This window comes from Lepeophtheirus salmonis, chromosome 8 (genome assembly GCF_016086655.4).
Source record: "Lepeophtheirus salmonis chromosome 8, UVic_Lsal_1.4, whole genome shotgun sequence".
Classification (NCBI taxonomy): Eukaryota; Metazoa; Arthropoda; class Copepoda; order Siphonostomatoida; family Caligidae; genus Lepeophtheirus; species Lepeophtheirus salmonis.
This window is the reverse complement of record NC_052138.2, coordinates 4,349,234-4,371,087: the sequence shown is the minus strand read 5'-3', so window position 1 is coordinate 4,371,087 and position 21,854 is coordinate 4,349,234. Positions and strand designations below refer to the sequence as shown.

The window sequence follows — 21,854 nt, the reverse complement described above, 5'->3', positions numbered from 1 at the left end:
GGGATTGGTTTGAGTTATTGACTTATCTATGGAGTGGATTTCATCATGTAAGACCAAAAGATGTCCGTGCTTAATCCGTTTTGAGAAATATATATTGTAATATACATTCATTTATCGTGATTTAAAATCCCCATTCTGTATATATCTATAAAGTAAAATTTGTTTAGTAGGGTATGAGCAAACTAGAAAATATATATCCTCCTCTAAGTGGTGTGACAGTCCTTAACTTTGGAGCGTAACATAATTTTTTTATAGCCCCTCTAATTGAGCCCACCTATATTATGTTGAATAATATTATCGTTCAGGGAGTTGTATTATTTGCCGCAAGATGGCGTCACTCTCTGACTCTCTATTTACCTACTAATATGAGTAAACAACACCATTGCTTTATTGTCTGGAAGGACTTAACAACGAGAGTATTTAGATATAGGTTAACACCTCATGCTTAAAAAAAGTGGAGAAATATTTGTCATCACAGAACCTTTCGTAACAAGAGGCACCCAATTAGGGAATGAATATTCAATCATTGTTGAGGATTTTTCAATGTAACTTAGCATGACCTGATTTTAATTATTCAAGTAATCAATGTTCAGAACACAGGTTAGGAGAAAATAAGGGGAGAAATCTAGAGCTGATAACAAGGCACAATGTATATTTGTGTGTTTAGTTGGGTTTATCTTCAAGCGGTCTGAGCTAAAGCTTATTACTTCTTATTAAAAACGAAAAGAGTTGCACATATATTTCGGGCTGCAAAAGGATTTTCTTTTTGTTCTTGTATATTCACAAGCAGTTGTTATTATACTTTCATTTTTTAGGGGTTGCATCCAAGGATTGAGTAGCTACGTGTGAGTGTAGTCATGAAAAACGTATAGCTAGGGGCGTCCACAGGATTATATATATATATATATATTTTTGGGGTTTTTTGGGGGGGATTTTAGAAAAAAATGAAAAATAAAGTTCCACGTGTTATTATTATTAATATTTTTTTTTGGATAAAAGTTTCAAAATTAAATTTCAAATGTTAAAATATAGAAAAAAATTCACAGCTATTTTCAAAAAAATATTTTTTTTTGAAAAAAAACAAAAATTCACAGCTATTCACAAAAAATCAAATTTCACAAATGAAATTTTCTTCTAAAAACCAAAATTCCTTAATTTCTACAGCCCCCAAAAAAAACCACCCCTGTGGACGCACCTGATAGAACCACTATCAATTTATTAGGGAATTATCTTCTATAGTGACTTTTTGACTTAAAAGAATAGCCACTATTCTCTATCTAATCAAACCACGATAAGATCTCAAATACAAACACTAAGAGGAAGTATAATTTCTGTGTAAAAATTCAAATTACTCTTTGGCATCATTTTCTTGTGATATAAACTTTGCATTGAGCTTGGAGTTTTTGCATTTCATAATAATGTTTAGAGACATAATTATCGTTTAAAATCCCATTGAGTTTCGCCGTGATACTTTTGCCGTGTATCTACAAACAAGTCCTACTGAACATTAAATATTATTAAAACAAAGTTAGTCTGTCCATTGACGCCTCATAACTCTCCAATTCCTCGTACTAACCCTAGTATTTAATATTTTGAAAAAAGATAATTTATGTATAAAGGATGTTGCTAATAAATAAATCAATAAATATTAAAAGGGTATACTGCATTAGTTGGACACCCTGTATATATTTTTTTTTATTTTATATATTTTTTCAAATACAAGCTTCGAGGGAAAAATATAGTTTTATATGAAAAGGGAAAAAAAAAGAAAAAAAAAATATAAAATGAGGAGTGCGCGTACATTTATTGAGTTCGCGAGGGCAATACTTTTTACGGGCGGGTGTTCGCTCTCATTCATGCTTGCTACTCGTTCGTTACACCACAGGCACGTCTGATATTGTTATTATTATAATTTTAAACGCACTCCTTATTACCGATCTAAGGCAACTGTTGAGAAGAAGAAGAAAAGCTCTTCTATACATATACAATATTAAAAAAAAGAACTATATTATTATACTTTGAAGAACACACCATATAATAATAAAAAATATAGAATTAAAAAAAAAAAAAAAATCCGATATTTTTTTATTTAGTATTGTCAAAAAAAAAAAAAAAAAAAATATGTATTTATATATTAGTGTTTGTATTGATGTTTGAGTGGAAGCAGTACGGTTTATATTGTTGCTGTTTCGCTGTTGTTTTTCACTCCTAGTAGCTAATTACTCAGACGGATAGTTTTTGGGGTTTTTTTCTAATAAAAAACAAAATAGATTTATTCTGAACAACTTTGTCAAATAACAAGAATAAGAAACGGAGAAGGAAAAAATAACGTGTTGCACTTTGACAGAAATAATATAATCAATTGGGGCTACACCTTCATATTTCATATTCTTCATCACCGACTCTTCTTTCACTCCAGGATATCCATTATTTCTAGCACCATCATGAACACCCTTCCTTCCGAAATGCTCTCCCCATTTCTTCACCGAGAGAGTCGTTCATCTCCTAACAAAGAAGCACAGCATTCAACATTAGTCCAAAGATCCGCGATTTCCTCCGAATATGAAACGGTGGGAATCCAGAGAGAGCTTTGAATGTCCTTATTGTAGTTCTTTTGGGTATTTAAACCTCAAGGATCTAAAGAGACACATCGGTTCTCAACATCAATTCCATCAACTCTCTGACTATTGGAAGGATCAGGAGGATTGTCCTTATTGTGGTAAAAACTTTGAGTACAGGCTGGAGTTCTTTAAACACGTTTGTGATCTCCACAACTTTGTGTTTCACTTCGGAGGGGAGGATCTCCGAAATTACGTGGAGTCCAAAACCTATCTCCAGGTAGGTTGATTCAATCAAGAGCATCAAATAGGTTGTTTGTAAAATAAATAAAGTGTACGTAAAACTAAGGTTTGTCTGTGTGTATACATACATATATAAATATATATGTATTTTTTTTCTAAACCCCCTTTCCCGACTTATTTTTTTTTTTTTATAATAATAAATTTGATGCGTCTTTTTTTTTTTTTTTTTAATACGAAGGTGGGTAAAAATTCTCGCGTTCACTGTTTTCTTGGAGGGAGAAAGGCAGGAGAAATGAGACAACCTGTAAATGTATAAACTTTTTATTTTATTTTTTATTTTTATTGTTATTTTTTTTTTTTTTTGTTAAATTTATTGTAGAAACGGCATTAGGTTTTTTTTTTTTTTTCATTTATTATTTTTTTTTTTTACCTGTAATAATTCATTAAAGTAAGTTCGATTAATATAATATATATATACGTATATATTATAAATTTACCATCCATAATTAATATGTACATTGAAAGGAAATGTGTCTTCCTAAAATAAGAGACAAAGACAGTCATGTATTTGTCACGCAACCTTTCCCAAGTAAACAGTGAGAACAGGCCTCAAATCAGTTGGTAGTTAGAAACTGATGGGACAAATTAAATTTGAATAATAGTTAAAAAATACAATTTCTTAGAATTACGTTTGATAAAATCTTTTATTTAATCTAAATATTATTTAGATTAAATCAAGGAAGGCGATTCCTCTGGCCGGCGAGCTTTTTCCAAGGCGAATTTTCCTTTTTTCTCCTTTTTTTTTTTTTTTTTTTTCCATAGCTTAGAAAAGTAATAAATAGTTTAATACCATTAATAAATAACTATATATAAGAATCGGAATAGCAAATTAAACATTCTTATCCCGATGTCGATTCCAGAAAAAGTCCATTGTAAGTTAGGCAATTGTTCCCAACTATGGAATGATTTACATTCAATTGAGCTACTTTTAGTTCAACCAATAGATGTTCGGATACTACTAATCAGGGGGGAGTAGGAGAAAAAACGATAGCTGACAACAAAATGCACTGTATATTTATGTGTTAACACATGGACTGAAAAGTAATGGGATTAACACAGAAAATACTTTTTTTTTCTTTCCAAATTGTTTTTTTTAGATTATTATTGTTTTTTTTATTATTTATTCACTTTATGAAGCAGAGCCTCTATAACTTTTTTAAAGCCATTCCTTAGCTGGAGCGGTATTTTCCCCCCATTCAGGGACAATGTTAAATTAATACGCGAAATTATTCTTTGATTCATTGTTTTTGAATTAACAAAAGTAGCGTCAGATTTAGCATAATTACTCACAAAATAAAGAACTCATTGCAATGAAAATTTGACAGCTGTCTTTCAAAGGTTGGTCACAACTGAAAATGAGGTGAATTGTGTGAATCACGAGAATTTTTTGCCCATGTGTTACATAATTACGAACACCTTTTCCTTGTTTTGAAACATTATTAGTAAATTGTGTACAAGTTACAACTTGTACAATATATTGTACAAACGTGATTATTATATCTTGCAACCTTTCCTTCCAAAAAGAAACTGGGAGGAAAAGGGCTTTAAAATCAATTAGTAGTTTGTTATGATTATTATTCAATAATTGAGCTCATTGAGGTTCAACCAATAGACGTTCAGATCACTACTAATCATTGTACGAGAAAAATTGACAGCTGACATCAAAATACACTCTATTTTTTTGTTCGTAAAGTTATACCTTGGTACAATATGTTCCTTAATGTCATATTCATATTATCAAAAGAATAAAACGAGGCCGTTGATACTGCCAGTCAGCTATTAATTGAATTATATGATCATTTTATAATCGATTTTCATAGATTAGAGTAATTACTTATTTATGATATGTGCGTCAACATTCAAAAAAGTCTTGAATAAATCCCAATCTAACATTTGTTTACTTCCATTGTTAGGTCTATTTCATTGACATATTTGTATCAATTATAGGCTATATATTTATATTTGTGTGATGGGCTAGGATACCCAATTATTTTATCTATAGCTAATAAGCTTTAATTGATTTAAAAGACCTATACTCGTCCTGATATGGTTTTTATAATAAAATCAATCCATTTTTATATGTGATGTTGAATTTTGGGTACTTTAAGTGCAATTTTGCGGCACATGCAAAGGGCTAATGAGAATCATTTGTTAATAGAAATTGACGAGTATTAAATGGAAGAATACAAATGTAATTCACACTCAATTTCGAGAAAAAATCATTTTAATTTATTTTTGGTTTGAAGTGTCACATATATATTATGAGTACTGAAAATGAGGGGGTTTGAATGATATCTTTTCAATGGCAGGGATAGAATAATACGTCTTTTTTATTAATTATGTTCATATAAAAAATACAAATATATGGCATCCTTATATTATGTAGACAGGGCCAATATATTAGGTATTTATTGGCTATATTAAAAGTGACTACGATATTGTGTATATATTATATCGAATCTTATATGGATCAGTATCATAACTATATTTAGTCTGTTCTGTGTGAAGTACTCTAAGTAAAGCCTTTGTTAAAAATGGTTCAATTCATTTTTTTATTGCAATTTCCTTGTACAAGTTGCAACAATCTCAGGACGCCCTTCATGCCTCCCTGATGGGCCTTGCAGGCATGGAGAGGCGATTCATCGATTTAGTGGGGTTCATCATTTCTCATCTTGGCCACCCTTAAAGCCAGGCTCCTGGAGCACTTCACAATGTCCATAATCCTCCCCACCTACACTTCAGAATCTAGGAGATTTAATATGCACGTCCTTTTGGTGCAATCATGATGACGACCTGAGGTAATGTTTATTTTAGTTTGTTTATACACAAAGGATGGCTAAACCAGAATGCTAAAAAATAATCACAAAACCTTCCTATATTAATGAGAAAAATAATATTAATTGACAGTCCACATTTTAATGCCCAATCCTGTATATCCTAGGGAGTACTTGGGATCTGAATCTCTATTGCTCTAAGAGAAGTATGTACTCAAAGTAACGTCTTTGTTAAAAATGGTTCAGCTCATTTTTAAATTGCAACTTGTACACAATATATAACTCTAATATTCTTTCAACAAAGAAAAACTCCTCTTTCTGAAACACTCTTCCCATTTTTATTATTTTTTTCTTCTTTAAATAAAATATATAGAAAAAAAACCTTTTTTTTTTCTTCTTTTTTTTCTTTTTAAATAAATATCTTCGGCCAACAAAATATTAGTGTATAAATATATAATCATAACAGTGGAACAGGATTTATACTAATATTATAATATTATTGTTATATTCTTCAGGTAAAGATACATTCAAAGAATTTATTCTATTTTTTTTTTTTTTTTTGCATTATTATCTTCGACTACAAAATACGTGCTGTTTCAAAGAGCCCAAATATATCAAATATTATGATATAATAGATATTATTCATTTGTCAAATCAAATACTAAAAAAATGATATGGTGGCGATACCAAATAAACACACTGTATTTATTTTTTTAATACCATCAAATTTGGAATGCTCCATTTTATTAGCCTTTGTTATGTTTTTTTTTCAAACTGCATTTATATATATTTGAAGGTTGTTTGAATAGACGAATAAATATGAAGGTTCTTTGAGACTAACACACTCACTTTGTACATAAAACGTTTACCACTGCAATTGAAGTATACATTTTGTGGTGTGTCAACATAAAATTAATCTTGAATATACATGAAGGGAAGGAAAAATCCCCATTTTTTTCAATCTCCACAGGGATTTGGCTGAAGAGGGTGTAGCTTCTCCCCCAATTAAGGAATTTTTGCTGTTTACTGGACATGTTTTTCGTCATTCTGGAAAATTGTGCAGCAGAGCAAAAAATTTAATATTAGAATTTTTTTCCCAAAAAAATTAATCTGATATTTTTTTTCAAAGTTTTTTTGAGGGGAATAGCTGTGGATTTTTGAAATTTTTTCCCTAAATATTTAATTTTTCAAATTGGTCTTTCAAAAATTATAATTTTTAGTGAATAATTATCCATTTTTGAATTATTTTTTTTTTAGAAAAAATTTTGAAATTAAATTTTGGAAATTTTTTTCCAAAGGATTTAATTTTTTGTAAATAGCTATGGATTTTTGAATTTTTTTCTAAAAAAATTTAACTTTTGGATTCCAATAATTATAATTTTACGGTTGCCCATGTATATACAAAGATACAAGCCAATGTTTCAAAGGCATTTTTGAGACAATTATATGCTCAATAGAAAAATTATTCCAGCTTCCAATTATTTCTTATGGCCATATCCATGGAACTTAAAAGACTTTGAATAATTGCGCGAACTTTATATTCCCACATGAGGGTAATGTAAAAGAAGTGATGGGATGACAAAAAAGGGAAAAAACAAAGTCAACTTCATATTTTTACTTTATTCCTTCAAGAGGCAAAAAAAGAAAAAGAAAAACAAGCTAGATACAGGCTTGATTATTCCATGTGTATAGAATTCCATGCCATATCCTATCCTAATAAGCGTAAACGTAAATGACTGGGCAGTTACTATTAATAACTGGGCAATTAAAAAATAAAATATTTATGGGCAATTGTTTCAACCCCCCTCCCTCAATTTATGGATAAATAATCTATATTACGGCAAATGTTAAGTTTCTAAGGACATCAAAGAAATGCATGTAAAAAAAAGTTTTTTTTTAAAAGATGATAGTCTCAAATATTCGGTCAAATACCCCCCCCAACTAAAAACAGGACTCTTTTTCTAAACCTATGCTTACGATGGGATAAATTGCTTAGAACTAAAAAGCTCAATCCAGTTACGAATTAACATCGTATTTGAATTTTTTACTCATCCATACTTTTAATGTACATATATCAGAACCCTTGCCCCGAAAAGAAACAGAAAAAGGTGGCAAAATCAGCTAGTAATTTGCCAATTCTTCCATACTATAAAATCATTATTCAAATTTATAGAAATCAAATTGTTCATGCATTAACAAAGGATAATTCTAATTCAACTAATCAACTTTAAGGAAACATATTGGGGGGGGCAAAGACATCGACAGCCGACAACAAAAAATACAGTAAATTGGGCGTACTCAGGAGGGACTGGAGGGGCATACCCACCCCTTTTAAAGCGAGACTCTTTATATCATAAAATTGATAAAAAATTATCCATGTACCTTTTCCAAGAAAAGGTTTATTTAAAAAAAATTCGACTCTTTTTTTTTAAAAATGGAGTTGGACTGATTAAGTATAAATAAACATTAAAGTATACCAATTACTCCATCTAACCCAGGAATTGTCTTTGAAGTTCATCATAGTATATAAGTATATTTGTTTATCTATACCAAAAAACAAAAGAAGCATGTCACAAGTTTGATATTGGAATTAAATAATTTCATAAAAACTGATTTATGGATTTCATTCGCCTGATTTTTTATTTAGGTAAATGTTTGACTATTTAAATCCAATAAACACTTTTTTCCCATAAAAATATAACAAATGATCTTGTAAAGTTATGGTATGTCATTGTCGTAATTCTCAGTTCTTCTGCCCCATTTGTAGCGGGCACGCTTGAGCCTTCACTTACAAATTTCTAGTATGATATGTTCTAGGAAATACCGAGACGCGAACCTTCGTACATTAAGTTCAAGAGAATCATTTTCCCAAGCGCTTTGTCAAGTGAGCTGCGATGTTCCTCCATTAGGCCATTTTTCGATTGATTGTTTTTTTGAGAGGGATGTTATCACTTTGTCTGTCAGCTGGTAGCAGAAATGATTAATTACGAACAATTCCTTCATATTGATACTTACATAATAAAATAATACATATTGTGTACTTATGGACTATAGTCCGTAAAGTTCTATTTTTTGAGCCGTCCCTGAGTTGGACCAAATGAACATTTTTTTAAACGAAATCCTTTAACATACAAAATTCTGTTTATTTTCCCTCTGATTTTTTTTTAAGCTATCATTTATCTTTGATTCTATTAATACAAAAATTCCTTGATTTTGGTAAGGGGGGGGGGGGAGGAGGGAGACATACCTTCAACCAACCCCTTATGAACATCGCTGCAAATATCAGTGTTTACTATTGTCATCAAGTAGTATTCATTGCTGGCGTTATGACTTTTTTGACCATAAAGCCATTTTATGAAGTTTAATGGAGATTTATTGGAAATGTGTTCATTTTATGATGTAAAAATATAAATTTTTGAGCCCTCAAAATGGCGTCTCCTTCATGTATGATGCTATTTATGACATTCGTGCATATGCTCAGACTTTTTTATTTTTATTCATAAAGTTATTTGATGAAGTTTAATGGAGATTTATTTGAAATATGTTCATTTTATGTTATAGAAATATCAACATGGAGCCCCCAAAATGACCTCTCCTTCAATTATGATGCAATTTATGACGTTCTTATCTCCATTATTGCATGATCCTCATTTTTAAATTGTAACTTTGTGTACATTTTGCTTATACAAGCACCAACTACTGTGCAGAGCGGATATATCTCGAAACTTTTTGTTGCTGTAGTTTTATATATTTAAGTATATTAAAAAAACAATTACGTATAATTACAGTAGGACATGTTTCCTGTCATTTGTATTATTTATCTTCCCCCTCTCATTGGAACGCTCCAGGTGATAGCTTAAAAAAGAAGGTGTTCCACACATACATACATTAAACAACATCATTAAACACCCTGTATTCTCACACAATTGTATATGGATTTTTTTCCTTCTTTATTTCTCATTTTCATTTTATTTCCTTTAACATTAAGCTGGAAACAACTACTAAAATGATAAAATAAAAAAAAATAAAACATAATAATTAAAATAAAATAAAAACTATTTCCTTTGTTCGTTATTCTCCCCTCTCTTCTGACTGAATACATATATATACATATTACATGTGTAACGTATGATTGGTTGGCTTGGCTGTTCCACTTATTGTTTTTTTAATATTTATTTTACTATTTATTTAAACCCTCTTTAAATAATCAATTCTTTTCAAATGGTTGTAGTATACAGGGTGGGTAGTGGAAATCTGGAGACTTAATAAAGTGAGGAATCGATCATTCCTCCGACACAGTGGCGTCGTTAGCCTCCTTCTTTGGGGGTAGGGGAGGGAGCTTCCCCTAAAAGTTCCTAAAACATCCCTTAAATATTTAGCATATTTCAAGGTTAATAGAAAACAAGGTTAGAGCATCGTGTAATGGGGCTTGCTATAATTTTCAATTTGATGTATTTTACCGACTGCCGGGCAATACAGGCAGATTTTGACAAAAAACGTAACCAATCATAGTCTATGACGTCACTATTGCTAGAATTTTGAATTTGATGTATTGTACCGACTGCTGGGCAAGAAAGACAGATTTTGACTAAATACTCAGACACCATGACGTCAATATTAAAAAACGTGTTGGAGGTCAAACATCAGTCGTTCACGCCTTATGATTTAACCTTGCATTTCTATTACCCTTGGCATATATCATATATATTTATTAGTGATGGGACGATTCCAGATCAATTCCCGATGCCAATTCCGATTCTTTAGTATTTTAAATAATAGTTATAAAATGCAATTTTGCTATAAGGGCGTCCATAGGCTTACACTTTAGGGGGGCTGGGTTTGTTGGATTTTTTTTTTTTTTTAAGTGAGCTCCAATTAAATTATTATCAAATATCAGATCTTCCGGTGGCGCATCAAGGCCATTATCAAAGTCAATGGAGACTACATTGAGGATAAAGAATGGCAACATATGTGCCAGCATTTGTACAAAGTTTAGTTAATGTAGCTCTTCTAGTTTTTGAATTTAAACTTGTTAAAATTCCAGATTCAAAATGTTTAGTTTTCAATTATACTTCCTGAGTGTAGAATTAATTGTTTGTTCATTGTCTTTCGAATGCCGTTTAAACTACAAAAATTATTATCACATACTAGCTGTACTAACCGACATTCCTAGAGTTATTAGGTGTGTACGAACAGACAAACTTTGCTTTAAGAATATGGAAAATCCTAAGTGTTACTCTCTGTTTTTGCTAGTTACATACATAAACACAAACACTTTTACCGTATCTAGAAATTATAGAGAAATGAATTACTCCGATGTCGATTTTCCGATATATTAATTTACTTCGATGTTATCTACTCAATAATAATAATAAAACTTTCATTTTGTTTAATATGACTTGATGAGCTTTAGTCTAGAGACTAAAATATACAATACCTGGGCCTTGGTTATTGTTGCTAAATCTCACCTAAAGCAACATTCATTCATTTTTATTTTACAATTTAATGTATGTCTTTTTGTTGTGGGAACCTGAATATATTTTGTTATTATTCTTATATTATTGAAGAGAGTACATATAGATTATAAGTATAAAGTAATCACTAGTGTGTGAACAACGAACTGTAACATTGATGATTTGTTGCAGAGTTATAAGTGTTTGTCCTTGTTGGACTCGGAGTAGAATGAAGGGTCGACATCGGAGTTATCCCTATCCATAACATTTCTAGATACGGCAGTAGGGTTTGTGTTTATTTCCTTGATTTCATAATTGTAGCTTTAGATACACCAACTTGTTGTTAAAAATGAGTCCTTACCCCATATTTTATAATGGTAAAGAGTTGTATGAAATATGAATTGACCTAAACGCCTGCAACATTCAATTCCTTTTTACAACTATTTCTTTAAATTTAGAATCCTTTTCCTTTCTTTTTTAATATGACATGCACACTTGATTGTATCTACGCAGTTTTAAGATGCACTCAAAAATGACATTACGGAAAAGATGCACATATCTATTTGTACGTACAGACAAATTTTGTTTTATAAATATAGATATAACTAACACATGGGTGTCTGGAATTTTCACCTAGTTTACAAATAAATTATAAACAAGTTGTAACTTGTACATGAAAATTGCAACCCAAAAACGAGGTGAAACATTTTAAAAGATGATTTCTCTATACTTTTGACAAAGATCTTAAGATGATTGTATTTTGATTAAATGGTTGATATTAGTGTTGAGACTCGGTCCAGGACCGAATTTTTTTTACTGGTTCAGTCTTGAATTATTTTGTTTTAGACCGATTTGAGCGATGTTATTTATTTAACTTTACATGGCTTTATTGTAGGTAAATGCTCAGCATTTGGAAATACAACCTACGTCACCAACAATTCGTCTATAGAATCAATCTGGACTTTATTTTAAATGAAACCGATATAGACCGATTTTTTTTTGTAAAACCGATATAGATTCGGTTATTCCTTGTGACGGATCAAGGACGAATTTTTATTTGAGACCGGTCCAGAACAAACTATTTTTAAGGAATAAATTAGTATCTTATACTAAAAATCATGACCGAAGCCCAACATTTAAAATATTACTTGTAAATACATATTAGTCAAGTAATTTTTAATAAATTGAAATTAAATGATGTCATTATTTAGTAGTCGGTGATTTAAGTGGTTGGTTCCATAATTAAATAATGCAATTAAAGACGAAATTTTTTTAACTCTTACCAGTTATATCTCATACAAAATTGCAACTTGTACAAACCTTAAAAATGTATATAACAAACTTCTTTCATTCTCTTGTTATTCTAAGACAAGGAAGCTGCTTCAAAACACTTTCTATTTCACTTGAATAATGTGCACAAAGAACTCCCCCCTCCCTCCCCACACACACAGACATACTTTTCATTACCAAATGGATAATCCTAATAGTAGTACATTCATACTTTATAATCATTTCGTATCTAGGATTTTATAATTATCTTAAATGGATCAATTTGCTGAATTGGAAATATATTCATATCTAATTAGTGTCACTATATGGGTACATTAATATTATTATTTTTTCTTTAGGAGGGAGGGAGAATTAATGATGTTATTGTATCCTTGTTTCATGGCCCATTGGTTTTATATTATACATACAGGAGATATCCTTGTTGCAGGGCTGAACATATAACACTAGAAACTAGTATTATATGGTCTAAATAGAGGGGATATAGAAACAAAGAATAAAGGTAGAAGAAAAGAGATAAAGAGAGGGATATAGAAAGAGCATATCATAGGAACATGCATGGTGATTCCATGTGTCTAATTTGCAAAATTTGAGACGAATCTGTTTGACCATTTTGGATTACATGTCTGATAATACCAAAAACAGACTTATATACACGGGATATATCTTATTTAGTAGTACACACTTTCTTTATCAATTTTTCATGAGTAAAATTTAAACAAGGGGTTTTGTGAGGATATATATTTAAGAAAATCCTTTCAAAATAGTATCGGCTTTTATTCAATAAGTGAGTCCTCAGCCATAACAAATTGCCATACGAGGCCTAAATCCCTTGCAGACTTTGACTATGTTGTCAGACTCGAGCTTGGTCCCCTCCTTTTTGATGGAATACTTTTGAGAGTTTACACTTCTGTGAGGAGTAATTTAGGCATCTGCATTGAGACGCTTCTTCCTCTCCACAAAAATGGGAAGGCAGACTTTGCCTCTGCTGACCAGTGGTTTTATTGTTTTGAAGACATATCTCACTGAAGCTAAGACATTGGTTGGATGTTTGGTTGTGATGTAACGGCTGTTCTGAATATTCACAGGGGTAATAAATGTGAAAATAAAAAAAGTGTACCACAAGATAAGATCAACTCTGTAATGTGTATTTAAGATGTGGATCATTAACACAAAAGCAAGCTTGAATGATTTATCTCAAATTGAGTGCGGACTACAATTGTACCCTTATACGAACTATTGTCAATTTTTATCGAAAAATTATTCTTTTTAACCATTTGGATGTACTGCACATGACACTTAAAGACGTCAAAATCGATCGTCACAATGAAAGAATGAGAAACACGGATTTTTTTGAATAATTTTAATATTAAACCAACCTCTCGTCAAGTAGTTCTTAATTTACGGGTTTTTTTTAAATACTTAAAAACTAGTAAATAAATAATTTTACTCAAATTATAACAATGATAACTTCCTTCTTAAATAGGTAATTAAAAATGTTTTAATTTAATAGACTAATAAAACGGATGGCATTTCTCTACGCGTATTTATATATCATTAGTATTAATAATAATTAATATATAATTTAATAATATTCGAATAAATACATAGTTCCTAATCCACGCACTCCTTTTGTTACACAGGTTCTTCTTCGAGAAAGCAATTCAGGAGGAAGAAGTTTGCCGTTTTATGAATTTGCCGGCACCCGAGAGGGGGAAGGAGTGAACAAGAAAGAAGGAGCTGAGGAGGAAGGAGGAGGAGGAGGAGGAGGAACAGCAACAGCAGCAGAAGAGGGCTCTTTAAGAAATAAGCTGAAAAAGAAGAAGACGAAAAAGAAAAGGAAGGAGCTGGTGCGTGAAGAAGAAGAAGAGGAGGAGGGAAAGAGAGGGAGAGAGAGGCTTGAGGAGCAGGAGGTAGAGGAGGAGGAAGAGAGAGAAAGAGAGAGTGAGAAGATGGCGTCTTATGATCCATCCATGAAGGCAGCAGCAGCGATGGCCGCAGCGGCAGCAGCAGCGGCTGCAGTGGCATGTTCTAGTGCGTCATCCTCTAGTTGTAGTTCAAGCAGCACGTCTACTCCAAGTAGTACGAGTAGCTCATCTCTAAACGGATCCACGCATCACCATCCCAAGACGATTCTCTCCCCGGAGTTTTTGTTCGGGAGCAATACAAACAGTGCTGCAGCGGCGGCGGCGGCAGCGGCAGCAGCAGCAGCTGCTTTATCTGTGACAAGCAAAGGGAATTCCGTGATGGACTTTTCTCCAGAAGCCGCAGCAGCGGCTGCCTACCCCTTCAACCTCCTCCAACTCCAACAGCAGCAGCAGCATCAAGTGCATCAGCAACAGCAGGTGGCGGCTGCTCAGCAGCAACATCATCTGCTCCAGCAGCAACACCACCTCCAGCAGCTCCAGCAACACCATCACCAGGTCCAGCAAGTGCAGCAACAGCAGCAGCAGCAGCAGGCGGCCGCCGCCCAGCAACAACAGTCTGGAGGTGGAAAGACGAAGCAGGCCAAGAAGCAGCGCGTGGGCGGAAGGAGCTTCATGTGCTACGTGTGTCAACACGAGTTTGACCACGTGTCCACACTCCTGGTGCACATGAGCACCTCTCACTTCCACGACCAGATCTGGTCCAAGTACGAAGGCACCTACTTCCCTCACAACTTCGCACTCTGCGTCGTCTGCAACAGGGACTTCAAATCTGGAAAAACCAAAACCAACTGTGTGGGACACATCGGGGGAAAGCATCGCAAGGTTTTCGAGTTCATGCCCGAGAATGAGAGCAACGCCCTTCAATACCACACCACGCGGAAGCCCTACAACGTCTACACGAGACAAGTCAACAAGGATGATTTGATTTGTATGTACTGCAATAAGCAACTGAGCACCCTCACTGTTCTTAAGCAACATATTATTTCCTCTCATTTGTACTCGAAAATGAATAAAGAGTACGGACATGTTTCCAACAAGTGTCCCTTTTGTGAAAAGACCTTCAACAATCATCACGATAAAGGAGGAATCATGATGCATATTGGGGCCAAGCACAACAAAATCCTAGACTTTGTTCCCCACGAAATTGCCCTACAACTCCAGAGGCTCAATGTCAAAGATGAGATGGAGAGTAGAGCTGCAGCCGCAGCGGCGGCTGCGCAATCGCAAGTCCATGCTCAAGCAGCGGCGGCAGCAGCGGCTGCTGCTGCTGTGTCAGCGGCGCATCAAGTGCAACCCTCTTCGCGAACATCGTCTACGATACTGCAGCCTCAGGAAGCGCATCAACAGTCTGCACATGGACAACAACAGTCACACTCTTCGGCCGCCTACAACATGAAACCTCCTGAAAATATGAATCCCTTTCTTGGACTCATATCATCCTCGTGGCAACATATGTAAAATACATACACATTTCTTTATTTCTCCGTAGCTTTTATCCCCCCTTTTTTGATTTCTTCTTTCTTTTGTATTGTTAAAAACAATATCAAGTATGATTTTCTGAAAATGATGCTCTATTATAAAAGTTTCCATTAAGAAGGATTAAATTTGTATTTAATTCAATCTTAGTACCCAAATGCAGTTGTTTTCATTTCCTCACTTTGTTTGTTTTTTTTTCCTCCTTCGCTTTGTTGACTCATTTGTGTTTGAACTAATAAGCATTTTACTATTTTTTGTTTCGTGACTTTAAATGACTTTATTTTTAGTTACAGTTCTGGTGTAACGGCTATTACCTTGAGACCTTACACTCTTCAATCTTTTTTTTTTTTTTTTTTTTTTTTTTCGAAACTCTAGTTCTCATATAACAAATTGTACTCCTTTATGTTTTAATATATAAACGCAATACACTAGTTTTGATGAAGTACCTTCAAAATAAATTATGTTTAATTCCGTTATATTCTAATTTTTTCAAAACATTAATATTCTTCTGATGTTATATTATAAGGCTCACTTGATATTATACATAGTAATGGATCTACTCTAGTTCCTTATAGCTACAAGCAAACGGTACAAATGCAATGCATTGCTCTTTTTTTTTTAGTCTTAAATTATATTTTTGTTCCATTCGTTTGAAGAAATTTATTTTCATTGATTTAAATAAATATTTCTTGAAATTAAATACTATGTCAGTTATGAACTGTATGCAAGTTTTATAAGTTATATTTTTTGCTCCTATGGGATAATTAAAAGATTGCTAGCCGAGTACTAAAGTCGTGTTTGTCAAAAATGATCTACTAATTTTTCGTTAAAATGGGTCCAATCTGTATTAAACTATCGTTTATTACACTCACATGATGTCTGAAGTTAGATTTTACCTAGTTGGCGCATGAATTTTATTGTAATCTGTTGTTTTTTCTATCTCTATAATAAATTATTTTGATTAATGGACTAATCGAAATATTTAGCATATTTGGTTGTTTTGATAAATAAGTATGAAAAGTGCCTAAAATATTACATTTATGGTGAGTGTCATGAAGTTGATTATCATTTTTTAAATTGATCTCTACTTCATGTATGATGGGCGAATTATTCGAATGTGATCTTCATCTTAGAATATTGTTTGTTTGTTTTTTAATCATTTTTCCTGCATATAGGAAAAAACGTGGTCATACATGAAAAATATAAAAAAGCACATCAAATCTAAATTTAATTCAACTTCAATTCGTTAAATTCTCTCTGAGAGATTATTCTGGACCTAATTGTATTATATTTATAAGTGACTTACTTTTGCACTACTAGACCAGTTGCATGTATATTTGTTATGCACCTTGCACTGAAATCATGCATATAATTAGAGATGTGAAAATAGTTTAAATCCTCATGAATGTAAATCAAAAAGAAAAGTATATGTCGACAACTTTGATAGAAAGTATATCTGCTGACAGAGATCACTAGAAAAACTGTTTCGCTCACAATACCTTTGAATTTTCAAAATAGGGAGAAATAATATCTTGCACGTTACCAACTGATACCTTTTTTGAAGAAACATATGCTTCCGAGGATTTCGACAACTTTCCTGCATCTACATATAATCAATACATGTTGGCTCTCAAGATTTTAAAAACAATCGCATCAACTAGATAAATCATGGTTTTGGAATACTTCAACTAGTGGGATGGACTTCTGTCGATCCATTTATAATACTCTAGGATAAATTAGGTAAAAATGAATTATACTATATAATTTTTTTTCCAATTCCTAATATTTATTAAACTTATAATATAGGAATCGTTTCGGTTATGCAGTGTAATATCACTTTGAAGCTAAGCTTTCTGGAAATTATTCAAAATAAATTCACATTATTTATTGTTCTTATTAATCCATGAATATCGGTGATACTGTGCTATTTTCTCTAATAAAGTGGACGAAATAGCAATTATTAATGATTTACTTTCATTTATTATAGTAATTTTTAACTGAATTCTGGCTTAATATATAATCAAGACTTTTGAAACTGTCCATATTTTATGTATTTCTAATCATATATGCGTATTCCTCCGTATAGTTTTCGCATTTTTTCATCTGAATGAAATGTATTCAAGTTATACCATTAGTCCAGAAATTTTATTGGAGAAAGATTCAATTTAAATATATCATCCGAAAAACATGATTATAACTCATAACTTGTCATTAAATAGACTCTGAAATACTGCTATTTCACACTATTTGGGAAATTTATTGAAGATAATTCTGTACTAATTGTGTTTTGACATTTTAAGATTCTTTCTAATTTTTTGTTTATCTTTCAGTATGGATTTATCCATTCCTGTCCAGTCAAAAATCCAATCATACGTATATTTGAGATTTTCTGATAAACTTCGTAGTAAAGTGGACAGATATTGATAGTCTGGTTCTTCAGAGTAACCTAATTTCCTGCAATATTCAAGAAATACCCTGAATTCTGATGGATAGCCTTGGCAAAGTACTTCTAGAGGTGTGGACATTTTCTTTTCAGCAATTTTTTCATGCCTTTGCTTGATAGTAGAAGCCTTCATATTTTGCCAAGGCAAATGGCCCCGATTAAAATATATTAATAAGTATCCTAAGGACTCCATGTCGTCTCTTCTTGATTGTTCGATTCCAGAATGTGCATTTGTGGAAGCATATCTCGCAGTTCCAGATAGCTGTCGTCCTTTCCGAAAAGGATTGTGTACATGGGTATGGCTATCTCTATATTTTTTTGCTAAACCATAGTCCACCAAATATATGTTTTTCTCATTTGTGCCTAGTCCAATCAAGAAATTATCTGGCTTGATATCCCTGTGAATATAATTCTTTGAGTGAACATACTTAATTCTATCTATCATCTGATCCCCAATCATTAATATGGTTTTAATTGAAAAACTCCGTGAGCAGAGATCAAAAAGTTCTTCCAGAGAATTTCCTAATAGATCCAAAACCAAGAAATTATACTTTTTATTTGAACCATACCAATAGACTTTTGGAAATCCACTTCCCTTTTCAAATAGACTATAGACTCTAGATTCATGATATAGCTGTGGATGTAAAGAGTCTTTGGGCTCGGTTTTAATTGCCACCTCCGTTTCATTATCTTCAGACTTCCCCAAGTATATATTTCCAAAGGATCCTGATCCAATTTTACGAATTAAGCGAAATTTTTTTCCCACAACAACTTTCGATGTAGATTCTAAGTTGATTGTTCCATTAGGACTAACAGAATTCCCTCTATTCTCCATTTGTCATCAAAATCAAATAGCTTTTTAAAATTTACTTGCCCTCTACTAAATTACACTCGATCTCCATATGATTTGCTTATTTTAATTTTTCAAAAAACATGACTAAACTTAATGAGCTAAAACATTTCTTAATACATATTTATATTTACATATAAATTTTGATTGTTCTTTTTCATATTTATTCACAAGAAATATTTAAAATTTAGATTTTTGATATAATTATGTAATTGGTAACGGACGTGGAACAAAGCTGGAATTACTAAATATTTTTATCGATTTGTTTCGGCTTAGGAAACTACCAGATAATACATTTTTGCAGGCAAAATATCTGAAAATCAGTGCTAAATTCTTCTATCTGGTTATAATTACATTTGTTAAAGGCTATGAGTAATATGGATTGCACACCACTGTAGCAAATAGTAACAATTTCTTTGAAGGAATGCAAAACTGCACTGCCATTTGCAAATAGGATTATACAAAGCTAAATAGCTCATTTTTGTATTGAATAGATTCTTAGTATATTTTCGCTTCTAAAATATGGAAAAATATAGACTTTTTGGTGGAAAAATGCAGAATAAAAATTATATACTAACCGCAAGGTAGTGGGACTTTCCGTAGCCTTGGCTATATATGTATAGATTGCTTGAGGGGGCTGGTGTCTCCTCTATGTGATAATTTAATAATATCTTAACAACTTGTTGTTTTGGTATTCATTGGATAATAATAATTATCATTCAGTGAGTTATACTATTTTGCCGCAACACTCTCTGTCGCCTTATTTACAAACAAACATAAGTAAACATTGCCCACACCCTATTAAAATCTCCATAAATGGTTACACTCAAAAGATTATTCAAATAATTTTTTTATGTTTTCCCAGTTAGTATGTTTTGCACTAGTCAACGTAGTGCTATTTAAAATATATATTTTTTGGTTTGGTTTTTTAATTTTACAGAGAAATACTTTTAATTATTGATAATTAATCACTATTTTACCAACTTATCCTTCAATGATGTAGGTTGACTTAAAAAATCATTCATATTAAAATTGATATTATAGCTAAAATAAAATTAACTATGTCTAAAATATCAATAATACCTGGGTGAGTAATATACCGAAAAGTGCACCAACTAGCATCGTTCTTATTATAGTATAAATATATTTGATGAATTTTTGATATAGTATAGTAACAGAACACGAAAAATTTGTTCTCAAATCACTAAATCACTGTTAGTGTGCATAGCATATCATGCTGAGCTCGAAGTTTTAACTGGAGGGGTACAATTTGTATTGGAATATATGTGCAATCTAATATTTTAGAATTTTCTTTTCCCAAGCTGTAGTCATTATTATTTAATACTTTAGAAGTGAACTTCCTTTCCTGCTACATGTCCATTGATATTAACGAAATTGGATTTAAAATTTGTGTGTTCTCTTAAGAGACGGAGAGTAACCCTGCGGATTTGTTGCTGAGTAATAGTTGTGAGTCCTTGTTGGACTGAGAGTACAATTGAGGATGGGCGTCAGAGTCATTCTTGTCTATATACCTCTGTCCCTGTTTATTTTCATCTCCGCCTCGTCACTGCTGCTTGACGCTGATCTAATGAAACGTCGTGAGAGCTAATCTCCTCTCCTCCAAAAATTATATTATCAGGGTTACCATGTTGATTTCCATTTTTTTATTTAACACGCTAAAGATGCGCCCGATTAGCATAACTGCGTGTTACTATCAGCTACCTCATAGTATTTTGGAGTGAGAAAATGATTAACTGCTATAAAAAGGAGAAACTTGTACATTTAAAATAACATTAATAATTGGAAAATATTATAATTATATTCAAATACATAAATAATTCTTTTATAATGGATTTTTGAAACAATTAAAAGCAAAGATATGCGAGAATGGCGAAGTTAACACCTTGACGACTTATTACATTTTGCAATAAAATAAAGGTACTGGAATGTCCGCAGGCTGAAATCTACATTTATTATTGTTATTAAATCTTTGGCCTTTATAGCCTTTTAAAAAAAAAATCAAGTTTTAAAGGTATAGCTACAATTCAGTGCCATATTTGGACATGAAAGAACTATATAGATGCAAATCAAAGTAAATAACAAATTGATACAAACATTCAACATTTGAAAATGATTTATTTAATACTTTATCTTGATTACAATAAATAAAAAATGTTTACAACGACTAACAAATGTAGTAAAATTACGAACCTTCCTTAGAAACGAATATCTCCTATATTTTTCTTCAAATACTTTATACCCTAGCTGAAGTTATGGAATATACCTTACTTTTCAATTTAAAAAAAAAAGTTTGATATTGATTGATTTTTGGTTAATTTAGTTTCTAATAGTTATTGAGAAATTTAATAAACTAAGCTTTAGGTTGCGTGAATGTATATTACGATAATATTCCGGAGAAAAAAATTAAATCGTATATATCTATCAATTATTTTGAATATGAAGCATCTATAAACTTGATTCAAGCCCCTTACATCTAAGGTTTATAGAAATACAAAGGTTAGACCATTATGTAATCGGGCTTGCTAGAATTTTCCATTTGATGTATCGTACCAACTACTGGGCAAGAGAGGGATATTTTGACGTCATAGAGAATAGATAGGGTACCAAATACAAATTCACAAAAGGCCAAAATTGAGTACTGGGACTACGTTGTGGGCCAAGCGAGAGAAGTTTGGTATCCTTGGAGTATGATTTTATATCTTATTTATATTTTACAATATATATATTATTACTATTGATTATTATTATAACGATAATAATA

General features: G+C 32.0%; 2 protein-coding genes across 2 annotated transcripts; one reads left to right on the top strand and one right to left on the bottom strand.

Moving 5' to 3' along the window:
• The first annotated feature begins 1,842 nt into the window (after positions 1–1,842).
• On the top strand, positions 1,843–16,570 carry LOC121122485 (uncharacterized). The gene is made up of 2 exons (XM_040717495.2): positions 1,843–2,838; positions 14,019–16,570. The coding sequence occupies exons 1-2, from the start codon at positions 2,563–2,565 to the stop codon at positions 15,759–15,761; spliced, it is 2,019 nt and encodes a 672-aa protein (XP_040573429.1). The 5' UTR covers positions 1,843–2,562; the 3' UTR covers positions 15,762–16,570.
• Positions 16,571–17,730: 1,160 nt separating this feature from the next.
• LOC121122487 (casein kinase I) lies at positions 17,731–20,796 on the bottom strand. Its single transcript, XM_040717496.2, has one exon. The coding sequence runs from the start codon at positions 19,055–19,057 to the stop codon at positions 18,056–18,058; it is 1,002 nt and encodes a 333-aa protein (XP_040573430.1). The 5' UTR covers positions 19,058–20,796; the 3' UTR covers positions 17,731–18,055.
• Positions 20,797–21,854: the final 1,058 nt, after the last annotated feature.